The sequence below is a fragment of the Oryzias latipes genome, chromosome 4 (genome assembly GCF_002234675.1).
Source record: "Oryzias latipes chromosome 4, ASM223467v1".
In the NCBI taxonomy this organism is placed as follows: Eukaryota; Metazoa; Chordata; class Actinopteri; order Beloniformes; family Adrianichthyidae; genus Oryzias; species Oryzias latipes.
Window position 1 is genome coordinate 16,377,837 of NC_019862.2, and position 13,277 is coordinate 16,391,113.

The 13,277-nt window shown below is 40.0% G+C and overlaps 1 protein-coding gene across 20 annotated transcripts in view; it reads left to right on the forward strand.

Annotated features, from left to right (window-relative positions):
- dock7 (dedicator of cytokinesis 7) overlaps positions 1-13,277 on the forward strand; it is a 44,182-nt gene that overhangs the window by 26,504 nt on the left and 4,401 nt on the right. For 4 of the 20 annotated variants that reach the window (XM_020702470.2, XM_020702463.2, XM_020702467.2 and 1 more), the window contains 22 exons: positions 106-195; positions 3,110-3,199; positions 4,640-4,735; positions 4,837-4,977; positions 5,063-5,176; positions 5,324-5,491; positions 5,604-5,743; positions 5,833-6,002; positions 6,464-6,642; positions 6,730-6,912; positions 7,236-7,395; positions 7,583-7,679; positions 8,528-8,545; positions 9,300-9,396; positions 9,511-9,645; positions 9,737-9,889; positions 10,439-10,597; positions 10,900-11,000; positions 11,093-11,285; positions 11,373-11,516; positions 11,670-11,801; positions 12,344-12,358. In XM_020702470.2, the coding sequence (XP_020558129.1) occupies positions 106-195; positions 3,110-3,199; positions 4,640-4,735; positions 4,837-4,977; positions 5,063-5,176; positions 5,324-5,491; positions 5,604-5,743; positions 5,833-6,002; positions 6,464-6,642; positions 6,730-6,912; positions 7,236-7,395; positions 7,583-7,679; positions 8,528-8,545; positions 9,300-9,396; positions 9,511-9,645; positions 9,737-9,889; positions 10,439-10,597; positions 10,900-11,000; positions 11,093-11,285; positions 11,373-11,516; positions 11,670-11,801; positions 12,344-12,358 (2,775 nt within the window). The remainder of the gene's footprint in view (positions 1-105; positions 196-3,109; positions 3,200-4,639; positions 4,736-4,836; positions 4,978-5,062; positions 5,177-5,323; positions 5,492-5,603; positions 5,744-5,832; positions 6,003-6,463; positions 6,643-6,729; positions 6,913-7,235; positions 7,396-7,582; positions 7,680-8,527; positions 8,546-9,299; positions 9,397-9,510; positions 9,646-9,736; positions 9,890-10,438; positions 10,598-10,899; positions 11,001-11,092; positions 11,286-11,372; positions 11,517-11,669; positions 11,802-12,343; positions 12,359-13,277) is intronic. The other 16 variants (XM_020702468.2, XM_020702472.2, XM_020702466.2 and 13 more) reach the window with 13 other exon arrangements.

A 13,277-nucleotide genomic window follows, 5' to 3' on the forward strand; every position in this document is an offset into this window, starting at 1 on the left:
TGAACCACTTTAACTTGTCATTATTCCTTCCTTCCTTCCCCCGTGCTGCTCGCTTGTTCCCTTGCCTCCTGCCTGCCTCGTGTCCTTTGACCTTGGCACGCCTAGGGCTTAGACCGCTCCAACTCGTGGGTGCACACCATGGGCTGTAGTGCTCCCTGGGGATCCAGCCCCGGGTCCGCTCCAGAAACCATGCAGGTGGTTTATGAATGCCCTGTCCTCCACTTTGCCTCACTACAGCAACAACCCTACTCACACTAAAGGAATTCTGGAATATTTGGAGTTTTGGTTTATTTGTGTGCTTTGTCAGAGGAACAAAATTTGTCATATACCTCCTATTTTAGTTTTTTATATATGTGTATATATATCTCAGTTGATTTTTTTTTTTTCAATTTATCATTCCTCGACCTCTCTTTCATATATTCAACCGGTTGTAAAGCTGCTCACTCCGGTCACATAACTCTGGCTGCTGACCTTGTTTTAGATGGATCAATGTACTTTATTGATCCTAAAGCGAGGAAAATCTGGACATTTTACCACACTGTGCTAAACTTCATTTCTGAACCACGCACAGTATTTTAACACAAAGACATAAAAGACCAAAACAGAAGAATATTACAGCATTTTTGCTAATTGAAAACAGTCACAACCCTCCCATGGCTTGGCACATGGGAGTCACAGCCGCCTCCATGACCCCTTCACCACCACCTCCCACTGTCATTTATGGCCTTGTTTGCTGGCAGCATTAGCATAACTCTTTAGTGATTGCATAACAAGTGCACAGCTCTAGATCAACATGCCAATTCAATATGGACGGAAGTTTTGTTAAGACTCAAATTTACACAATATTCTCATGAACACACAGCTTAATAGTTATACCAATTTTTACAAAATTCTTTTTATTGTATGGCTTAGTTAAAACTACAGATAATCATTTAGAAGTTAGTGACTACTTGTTTTTAGTTATAAGTCCATTGTAAGACTTAGGCAATGAGTCCATTAATTCAGTACTGAGCCTTAGGGGTGCAATTAGTTATGTGCTGGCAGCATTGATCAGAAATTTAGAAAAATTCTAAAGTGGAACATTTAGAGCTGTGCACATGCAACCCAATGACCTGAGATGTGTTTAATGTCCTGCAACAATAAGGCTCTAAAAATTTCACATATTTGCCCTCTTTGGGGATCTAATCTAACACCTCTCTTTTTCTCAGAACCCAACCAAAGATGTTTTTAGATGAACTGTTTTTTTTTTCATTGAGTGCCCAGATTTATTTGTGATTAGTTTGGTTTTCTTTTTTGTTTATGTTAGCTCTTCCCTTCATTTCAAGATTAAAGCAGTCACTGCTAAATATGAAACGTTGACATAATCTTTCTGTGTTTGCATGTCACAGAAGCATGAAACGGAGAAAAAGAGTAGTGTTAGTAATCATTTCTATTCGCTGAGTCTATTCTTTCTCTTGTTTCTATCATTTCCTGTTTCTTCCTCATTGTTTTCCTGCATGTTTTTTTTCACTGGGTGTGAATGTGCATCAAAATCTTTTACTTACAACTCCACACAGTCACGTCTTCTGTCATTTTTTGCTGTTATAGTTGCTAGACTTTGTTTATTTAAACACAAATTAAGATCACAGTAGCAAAATGTCACTTAGATGATAGATAATCATAGATTATTACCTGTCTGCCACTAGTAGTCATTTCTGAGACTGGATGTTAAGCTTTTGCTGAACTCTCTCCACCTCCAAGAAGATGGACGGGTCCATCCTTTATGGATGCAATGTCAATCAGCTGACACGGTCCTGGGTCCAGCCATTTGTATATACAGCTTTCTAAAGGGCCACCCACGCCACCAAAGCAATGACTGCAATATCAGCATCCACACTATTGAAGTATAGTGTTATGTCAAAGTTGATGCCTAGCAGGGGAGCTGTTCAGTGGATTTATTTTACAGAAAGAAAAAAAGGTGTAATCAATAGATTTTAACATGATTGTCTTCAAAGGCTTAAACTAAAAACCCAACCACACTAGTAAACTTTAGCCTCGTATTTTGACATTTTTTACATTATTCATGATTATGAATTAGATTGCAGGACATGATTAAAGATACACTTCAAAGGGAAAGATCTAAATATAAACAATAGGTATGCACATTTAATCAAACACATTTAAGTTTGAATAGTTTGTGAGGTTTCGGTGAAACCTAACACCTTTCATTTCAGATTAAAGCTTTTTCTCATTGCCAATTAGTTAATTGTGTTGAACTTGCCATAAACAAAACATAAAAAGGAAGCACTTAACTAAAATTAAAGTATTGTGTGTATTGTGGACTAAAAATATTAATTGAAACCTTGGAAATGTATCATTTTTAAACATTTTATAACAATCATGCATCATCAGTGAACTTGGATGTAGTGTTATTGGTTTAGCATCTGGAAGTGATCACTTGCACTATTCTACTCAAATAACTACTGACAAAAACATTTGACTTTCAGGACAAAATATGGAAAAGTGTCTTTGCAACAGTCAACCTTTTTTCAAGAACACCAGTTATTGCTTGAAAACAATCTCCTCGTACTGTTCTCAAGTTAATGGCTGAAGCGTTACAATCCACCAAAACCAGAACTTTAAGAGGTTGGTTCTTTGTTCAGACACCTGATGTGGTTTCTGTTCTGTTACTAGTGAATTGTATTGTAAAATAGGTCCAGACACATTGAACATGTTTATTTGAAAGTCTAGAAAAAAAAAATACAAATACGATAAACTGTAACGGCTTCTTTGCTTATAAAGTGATCCCCAAATTTTAAATCTGAAATTAACCTCTTGGGATTTTCATATGTGGATGTATTTGCAGTTATTGTTGTTGGTGTGGGAGCCATTTGTGTTTTGTAGTATGGGCGCAAAAACAAAGATTTTGTGGTCCTGTCCTGTGTCTAAAGTGTTTGATGTCTCCATGTATGAAGAGTATGTGCAGCAGATCACAAAAGGTTTTATGCATGTGTGTTGGGTGTGTGTGCGCCCCAGCACATGCCGTTGCCTTTGTGCTGCGGAAAGCTCCCACACCCCAGTTGCTTCTCCACTAACCTTGCTGTCACCGTTCCATTCATCCCACCCATAGGCCATGGAGCGCTGTGGCAATCGCATGTCTTCGCACACTGAGAGCGCCAGTTTCTTGCAAACTTTAACAGGACGGTTGCCCACAAAAAAGGTAGAGCCACTTGCACTGGGGGGGCGGGGGAGGAGCCACGCCCCCCACTCTTTCATACACCTCCTCACCTCTCCTGTCTGTGGAAGTGTTCCTCTGGATTGGTTGATGTCTTGTTTGTGTTGTCCTGTTGAATGCTTTGTCTTTATTACACTTTTAATTTCTAATTTCCGAAAAGATGCTCATGAATCGATGCTTAATTGAACTGCAACCATACTGTCTGGGAAGTCTTCATTTTATGCAAACCACTTTTAAGCTTTTAATTAACTTTAATCCTACAAGAAATATTGACCCCGTAATTATATTGAGGGGCTGATACCTCAATTCAGCTTAAATTAGACTGGGTTTGTTTACTCTGCATGGCTAAAAATACAGTGGTCCCTCGTTTATCGCAGGAGTAACACACAATAGGTGAAATCCACAAAGTAGTAGCTAACTTTATTTATTTTTTTACAATTATTATACATGTTTTAGGGGTTACTCCACACTAGTCGAGGATTTTTTTTTCAGAAATACACAAACATTTTTACACTTTTCTTGTTTAAACTCTCAAAGTTCAAATCTTCATAGAAAAAGAACTCCACTATTACAGAATGAAAGCAAAGATCTGCATGCAATCGGAGATTTATATAGATTTCGCAAGCTGAACACTTTCTGTACAGGAGACAAGGCACAGAGGAGACCGGTTGACAGTAGTTCACAGCCAATCAGGACGCAGAACAAAAAACAAAAAGCATCAAAAAACATCTGCGAGACTGCGATATAGTGGGGGACCGTTGTGCATGGTAGACCACCCATACTTCTCTGTGTATTTTAAAGTTTAAAGCTGCTTTACTCACAGTCAAATCCATACCTTTATGGAAGACTTCTCAGATTATGCTGATTAACTCCGTTCATAGTTGAATTTTGTTTATTTTTGCACATTTTGAGGACATGAGGTAAATGATTGTTGCCATTCCATTTTGGAAATTTAAAAAGCATTTGTGCTGCATAAGTTCTAATTTGCATGATACTAAGAATGCATCTTTTCATAAAAAAGAAATATGTTGCTAACAAGTAAGACTTTATTTATTTCTATTTTTGGTATTCCTCCATTAAGAAACCACTAACATGACCTTTCCTTCAGTGATGTTTATTTCCAGTGTTTGGTGAGCAGGAGCCTTGTTAAACTGTTTTCATGTAGGGATTGTAGTGTTGACAATTGCTGCTAAAACTCTGGGGTTTTTTCTCCAGGTTGATATGTTTTCAAATGTTTTCTTGAGCAACAATCCCCTTTTCAGCCAAACATTTAGTTTTTCTTTGAATCATTAACAAGAAAACGTATTTAATAATTCATTTTTCACTTCCTGTCATGCACTTCACATTATCTCCGGCCGTGGCTACATTTATTTCTTGTTTCCTTCTCTCCTCCGTGCTTCCTACAACTTTTGGTGGATTTTTCAGCTCTTTCATGAGGAGTTGGCCCTCCAGTGGGTGGTGAGCAGTGGGAGTGTTCGAGAGGGTGCGCTGCAACAGGCCTGGTTCTTCTTTGAGCTCATGGTAAGACACAGACATGCCTCCCACTGCTTTGCTTCTATTTTTAAGTGCAAGTTCTTTAGTGGTAGTTGCTAATTTCATTCCAATGCACGTCTTAATCTCAGGTGAAGAGCATCATCCATCACCTTTATTACGGGGACCGCTTAGACTCCCCCAGGAAGAACCGCTTTCCTGAACGATTCATGGATGACATCACAGCATTGGTCAGCACTATCGCTGGAGACATTGTGTCTCGCTTCCAGAAGGTAAATGTGCATCAAGTCAGCTGTCTCTGTCACAGATATATGTCATGATGCTATGATGTTTCAAGGCTGTTTCCCATTCGTTTAGGACCTAGAGCTGGTGGAGAGGCTTAACACAAGCCTGGCTTTCTTTCTCAATGATTTGCTGTCAGTCATGGACAGAGGCTTTGTCTTCACACTAATCAGAGCATACTGGAAGCAGGTACATCCTTTATTCTAAGCTGCATTTGAAAATTAAGTTGATTAAAGGTTTTATCAAAGATATAACTAAAATTCAGTTCATAGTTTTCTGTTTATTTCTTTTTGATCCCTTAGTGACTAAATAGAACATTGTTTTTTTCCTCTTTAGGTGTCGACAAAACTTTACGCTTTGCAGAACCCAACCCTGGAGTCTTTGAGACTGGATTTCTTAAGGATTGTTTGCAGTCATGAACACTATGTAACCCTCAACCTGCCCTGCAGTCTGCTCACCCCACCTGCCTCACCGTCTCCCTCTGTGTCCTCAGCAACATCACAGGTCAGATAAAACCAGATCAAGGTCAACTTGTTTCAAAAATCTTCTAAAATCCGGTTTGCCTTAGTTACAGTGAAATTGTGAACTCATGAGGGGCTTCTTGTTTGTCGTGCAGAGCTCTGGATTCTCCACACATGTCCAGGACCAGAAGATAGCTAACATGTTTGAGCTGTCAGCCCCATTCAGAGAGCAACATTTCCTGTCCGGTCTAGTTCTGTCTGAACTGTCATTAATACTGGACCCAGAAAATGAGGGGTTAGTATGTTTGTGACTAAAGTTTGTTGTACTTGTCCTTGTACTTCAGGAAAACATTCACTTTTTACCTTTGTCCTGTTTATTGATAGCATGTTTGGTCTGCATAAGAAGGTGGTGAGTGTTGTTCACAACCTTCTGTCGAGCCATGACTCCGACCCGCGATACGCTGATGTGGAGGTCAAGGCCCGGGTTGCCATGCTTTACCTGCCTCTGATTGGTATTGTCATGGAGGCCCTTCCACACCTACATGATTTTACAGGTAAAGATGCAGTTCAGGGACCTCACTTGCCTTTAAACTTTCTCTCTGACCCTAAAAGCAGCAATATGCTTAAGAGCAACACACCTCTGTTTTCATCTGCTTTGCATTATGCAGCACTCAGATTAAGTTACCAGTACTTTAAGCAAAACATGTAGTTCCACATCACCCATGAATCACTAGTGTGTATTTCCAACACATGACATTTGCAGAGGTATATTAGGACCTTAAATAGAAAAGGTTATTTAAGGTTATCACTTAAAATTTAAAGGATGTTGCCCCCTGATGGGATTAACTAACTCATCTCTAACCTCAATTAATTCTTCTGTTTTCTTTTAAAATCTAAATGTGACCAAACAGTTCAGTGTCATTTTCCTAATTTTAATGCCACAGTTTTGCCATGATTGTAATTCAATTTTAATTTAATCTATTTAGCAGTGATGTTTTATTTGGAACTTGTTTAGAGTCTCACAACCAGTGGGGTCGGCCAGGGTGTCCCCAGGGGACATCAGTTGGGAACAGTGGAGAAGAGGCAGAGGGAGAAGGCAGCAGTATAATCAATCAGACTGTTGCCATGGCAATAGCAGGCACCTCCACTGCATCCCCAGTGTCCCGACCAAACAGCTTCTTGCTCAACTCGCAGGTAATTTTCTTTTCACTGCAGGAAATTCCGACACAATGCAGGTATTTTTTGGTAGAGTTCTCTCGCTGCACTGTTGGTCTTCTCCAGGCGAGTCGTCAGCATGGGAGCTTCTCGGCCGAGTCCAGCCGCAGCCTGCTTATCTGTCTGCTGTGGGTGCTGAAGAACGCAGATGAGCTGGTGCTGCAGAAGTGGTTCACGGACCTGTCAGTGTCCCAGCTCAACCGCCTGCTGGATCTCCTCTACCTCTGTGTCTCCTGCTTTGAGTACAAGGTAGCCGCAACGATCAATACTTTTGAAGCAGTTATTTAGCATGTTTTTCTTAAAATCACACTTTAAGAGGATGGAATATTTAAAGTACCGTAGTTGTTTTTTTCTACATTGCTCTACTTTTGGAGTTAAAGCTAATTTACTAAATAAACTAAAGGAAATCTGTGTTTGGTGATGTACTTTGTCTTTGTTATCTGCTTTTCTTTGCCTTCTTCTTTGCTTTTTGTGCCACTAACCTGCTTTGCTTGCTGTGTGCTGTGCTGGCAATAATTTCCTCGCTGTGTGCTCTCTGTCCACCGACTCCCTGTCTTCTTCATGGATACAAGGCCCATGTTGTGTTCACCATGCAGGGGAAGAAGGCGTTTGAACGCATGAACAGCCTTACCTTTAAGAAGTCCAAAGACATGAAGGCCAAGCTGGAGGAGGCCATATTAGGGAGCATCGGAGCCAGACAGGAAATGGTGCGACGCAGTCGAGGACAGCTAGGTGGGGGCAAGAACTTTTGAATTTGACTTTTACAAACGTGTGCAGACAAAGCAATAGACATCAATAATTTCCAGGCATTAATAAGCTTTTGTTTTAGCAAAATACAGCCAAAGTCTCTCCTGTTTTCTCTGAGCACGCGGCTTTCTTTCATCATGGAAAAGGTAAATAATGCTTGTTGACCCTGTAGAGCGGAGTCCATCTGGCAGTGCTTTTGGGAGTCAGGAAAACCTGCGATGGAGGAAGGACATGACCCACTGGAGGCAAAACAGTGAACGGATGGACAAGTAGGATTTCTCTCAAGCCCCTCAGTCATTTCCCTCATTCCTTTATGTTTTGGTTTTCTCATAAATAACAATAAAACATCCCAAAGCGTGAGATCCCTTTCTCACATGATTTAGTAGACTCAAAGAAAACATGAAGAAACATGTCAGCTCCATTTGGAGTCTAGCAAACTGTCAAGTAAATGAATAAATACAATTTATTATGTGTCTCCATCCAGCAAGGATTATGTCAACCAAAGGAGTTTAGTCCAACTTCCTAAATCCTAAAAGGAGGGCTTATAGTTGCTGAGACATCACATTTCTCCATAGAAGAACATGCAGAGGCCTGTTTTAGGTCATGCCCTCAGCAGCATGTTGACCTATAAATCCAGATTTATTAAGGGGTTGGAAATTAACAAGTTCAGAGACACTCAAGTGAAGACCAGCTCTAAAGGTCATAGTGCACTTCAGGTGAATCCAAAAACCCAGCGTTCCATCACTTTTTACGAGATGTTTGTTTATTCAGTGAAGCATATCCTCAGATAACAAATTGAAATGTCATTTGAACGGTGGGTTATTTGACCGTACTGTTTTTTTATGGGATTAATCTTTTTTGACATTTTGTGTTGGGTTTGTTGTTTAAAGGCAAAAGTCTGTAATATTTTTGCCATGAACCTAATTGTTGAACATCTTTCTTGAAAGCATAAAACCCAAATTTGTGCTTTCAGAGAATAGAGGAATAGAATAAATATGCTGCCATATTTCAAAATTAGAATTTAATGTCACATTCTTTTCATTTTTTTACATTTAGCCTCAGCTTATGCTTCTTTGTTTTATGTTAATTTGCTCTTGTGTTGCTGTGTTTTACGTAGGAGTCACAAATCAGTCAGGTATTGTATGGTCCACCTTTTCTGTGTGCTGCTTTCAGCTCCTCTCTGCTTTAGTATTTCCTTTAAAGGCGCATGTGGGAAGTCCGGCAGTTTAAAGAGACGTGGAATTGAAAACACTAGATTTGACGACAGACATTAAAAAAGTAATTTTCATGCCCATGACTTCTTGGGCCTTGATTAGATTTTTTTCTCCACCTTAACTTCTGAAGTTCTCACATGTTTGTGGACAAAGACCCCCTCCTGGTTCTTACCTTTGAAACCCCCCTGCCGCTGTGTTCTTGTAACATTAAATGTCTTGGGGTTTGTTAGTAGTTGCTGTGGGCCTGTTTTTTGCTTTTTAACCAGTATGCTTCTTACTTTAAGTGTTCACACATGTTTTTTCTTGTTTTTTCTCAAGGGGAAAAAGTCAAATTATAGATAATTGTTCTCCTTTTTTATTGTTTTTTTGTGATTAAAAAAGGGCAATATTCAAGATGGCTGAAAAACTTTCAACACATTTATTACGTTTAGCTGATATTTCACCTGTAAGATAGGAGGAAAATACTGTTTATGCTTTTGCAAGAAAGTGAATCCTCTTTAAATCCTGCAACCTTGGGCTTTAAAGATTCTAAAACTAATTATTTTACCTTTTTTGCTGTTTAGTTTTTAGAAAAATTGTTTGCGCTTCTAACTCCTAGGATCATGTCTGAGCGAGTGTGGTGGCTGCAGCGGTCAGGGAGACACATTGTCATCATGCGATTGTTGATTTTTACAGGACGAGAGCAGAGCTGGAACATGAAGCTCTAATTGATGGTAACCTAGCAACCGAGGCCAACTTAATCATTCTTGATACTTTGGAGATCGTTGTACAGGTATGCAGGCACTGGAGCACCATCAGAAACCTGACTGTTTCCAAGTTTGTGACAAACAGCTCATGTCTGATTTTCAAAACAAATTTTTACATCTTTGAAATTGTCTTTGTTCAGACTGTATCGGTGACAGAATCCAAGGAAAGTATCCTGGGTGGGGTGTTGAAGGTGCTGCTCCACAGCATGGCCTGCAACCAGAGCGCCCTCTACCTTCAGCATTGTTTTGCCACACAGCGAGCACTTGTGTCAAAGGTGAGACTACTGCCTCAATGCAGCCATTACATGCGGCATACTTACCATTGTTTTTTTTGGGGGGGGTGATAAAATGTATTTGTGTCTTTAGTTCCCTGAACTTCTGTTTGAAGAAGAGACGGAGCAGTGTGCAGACCTGTGCTTGCGACTTCTGAGGAGCTGCAGCAGTAGCATAAGTACCATCAGATCCCACGCCAGCGCCTCCCTCTACCTCCTCATGAGGCAAAACTTTGAGATTGGAAACGTGAGTCAGTGGATGATAACAAACACCAAAGAGTTTTGAAACCATTACTGCTTTAAAGACTCACTCCCATCATCTTTAAGCTATTTAAAAATATTCATATTGCCATTTTTAGCCAAAATTAAAAAAAAAAAAAAACGGTGTTGCTTCCTCTGACATAGTTTCTGCACAGTGGCAGTAAGTAGAGATTCGCCTCTGAGAAGTGGCCGGGACTGTTGGAGCCATCACGCCCACTCTTCCCACTGTAAACCAGAGCAAGAAGCTTATTGCCCGCCCAGCATCTTTTCTTTGTCACAAAACCGGCATTTTTTCGTCTGCTCCACAATGATTCGAATAAAGAAACACTCAGAAATGCAATTTTAAGCTTGATTTTCATTATAGATGTCCTCCATTATTAGAAAAATGCAGAAGAACAGGTTTAAAACACACGAAAAACACAAGTTCAATCAGAATAGGTCTCTAAATTTACTTTGACTTTGGAAACAAAGTTTACTTCATGTCTTTCAGAACCAACAACTTCTGTAAAAACAATTCTGTCTTCACCTTTTTTAGAACTTTGCCAGAGTAAAGATGCAGGTCACCATGTCTCTGTCCTCGCTGGTGGGAACGTCTCAGAATTTCAATGAGGAATTCCTCCGACGCTCTTTGAAGACCATCCTCACCTATGCAGAGGAGGATCTGGAACTAAGGGAGACCACCTTTCCAGACCAGGTATTGAATACTATATGCTGCCTGTATGTTTAGTAGCAGAAGAGACTTCTCTTCTTTGTGTGTTTATTCATATTCATCTTATGTTGTTCATGCTGCCCTCTGCTTCCAAAACTTTGTAAATTAACTTAAAATATTCAAACAATCAATTTCTTTTTCAGATGGAAACCTCCTTTGATTCTGAGTTGTTTGTTGTAGTTGTTTTTGTTTCATTGCATGGCGTAACTCTCAGTCACAGTTTGTGTCTTTAAATCTTTTAGTGCTCCAAAACCCTTTTATTATGAAAGTAATCCTTTTCCTCGCAGGTCCAGGACCTTGTGTTTAATCTGCACATGATCCTGTCAGATACAGTGAAGATGAAGGAACATCAGGAGGATCCTGAGATGCTGGTGGATCTCATGTACAGGTAAACCTCATAAAATTTTAGAAGTATTGAAGCTTTGGCGATAGGTTGCAGCTGCAGAATTCACACTGACCTTGTTTCTGTGTCACTTATAGGATTGCAAAGGGATACCAGACATCTCCAGACCTTCGGTTGACTTGGCTCCAGAATATGGCTGGGAAACACTCAGAGAGGAACAACCACGCGGAGGCTGCACAGTGTTTGGTGCACAGTGCTGCTCTGGTAGCAGAATACCTGAGCATGCTGGAGGACCGCAAATATCTTCCCGTAGGCTGTGTCACTTTCCAGGTGAGGACAGTTTTTACTCCCAATAAACATCATCTAACCTCCTGTAGTGCATAAATGTGCATTCATTCAACTGCCCACGTGCTGCAGAATATCTCTTCCAACGTGCTGGAGGAATCTGCAGTTTCGGACGATGTGGTGTCACCAGATGAGGAAGGCATTTGCTCTGGCAAATACTTTACTGAAATTGGTTTAGTTGGGCTTCTGGAGCAAGCAGCCGCCTGTTTCTCTATGGTGAGAGATGTGCAATACCGGATCATTCCATTTTCTGTGTCAGCTTTAACTTTTCACTTGAAACGTCAAAAAGTTGTTTTTTGGTAAAAAGAATAAAAAAAAGGTGGGATATTTTTGGTTAAATTTCACTAATGAGACTCTTCCCCCTTTTAGGCTGGGATGTATGAGGCCGTAAATGAGGTGTACAAGGTCCTGATCCCCATCCACGAAGCCAACCGGGATGCAAAAAAGCTGGCTACCATTCATGGTAAACTGCAGGAAGCCTTTAGCAAAATTGTCCATCAGGTAAACACACAGAATACGACGGAGATTTAATTCCCATATCAGTTTTTATCCTTCAGGGTGCCAAGCAAGAGGAGACGGACCTTTTGTTGAATTTAACTTTAACATCACTAAACATTTTTGAACCATGCAAGATTCAAGCATAAATGCCTATGAAATGTCATATTATGCTTGGAAACTATAAGGACGATGAAGATCCTTCGTAAAGGATTTCATCAGTCACTGTTAGCATAAAGAGCAAAGATTTCTTTTGTTTTGCGCGAAATGATTTGTTTTTTTAGATTTTTCTATGCTGTTTTTCCTGGCATGTGACTTTATAACCTTATTTGATCTACAAAATGCAAAGTAAAGGGGGATGAGATTTCAGGCTGCTAGCCGCTACCTCCTAACAGGGAGGTCAATGTGTTGCAAAGACAAACGCTTTTTGGCTTTTTCTTGCTCATTCGGTTAGAAACTTGGACTCTTCCTGTAACCAATGAGCGTCGCGTGTGGTGGGGTGTGTATATGTTGTCGTTCTTATGTTTTGTGTTTTCTCTGTTACACAGAGTACTGGCTGGGAGGTAGGTGGTTAAATAGTTCCTGCTTGGTCCTGCTCATGTTTAGCTTTTTCTTTTTTTTTTTGCATCCTTTTATTTGCCGGCTGTGGGCATCCTGTTGCTCTCTTTGCTTGGTTCCACACATCCAAACCATTAACATGTGCAGACAACCTCAACTGTTGCCTCGCTGGGGACTCTGGCCGTACGAATCAGCAGCACCCTCACCATTACCCTGCCTCCTCCCTGCTCCTCTTGGAGTTTTTGGTTTAAATGAAGATGTTACAGTGCTGACAGGCTGTGCATGGGAGCCACCATGTTTGTGTGTGTGTGTGTGTGTGTGAAGTACTAATGACAAAGTCTACATGAATGCATCACCTCTGCACTTCATCTTCCATCTATCTGTTGGTGTGTCGCTCAGAACGCGATGACTGGGCTCACGAGCTGTCACTTCATCTCATCCTAATCCAAGGGGCTCGATTTCAGCACTAAGGAATGGACATTTCCTGTTAGTTTATTATCTATTTTTTGTCTTTTTTTCATAATCCAGAAGAACTGTGGAAACAGTTGGGTCAAAACAGGAGGCAAATTTGCTAAACATTTTTCTCTCAAATTTTATCTTATTAATCTTTGTGTTAGTTTATGTCTTTATTTTGTTTGTATTTGTAGTTTTTTTCAATTGTGAAACTAAATTGACCCCTATTTTCTTTTTCTCATTCATTCATCTTTTTAATAGTATTATTAACCTCCAGTTTTATCATGATTTGTTGCATGAATTTTATTTTGGAAGTGCGCCCATAGAGCATGGGGCTTTCTCTTTATTTTCTTCACTCTTTGCATTTGCATGGTCTGGATTATATTTTCCCTCTCAAATGAATGAAGATGTTTTTATTTTTTATTTTTATTTTTTTGTCAGTTTTTTAAAAATAATTCTCTGGGGGAAAAA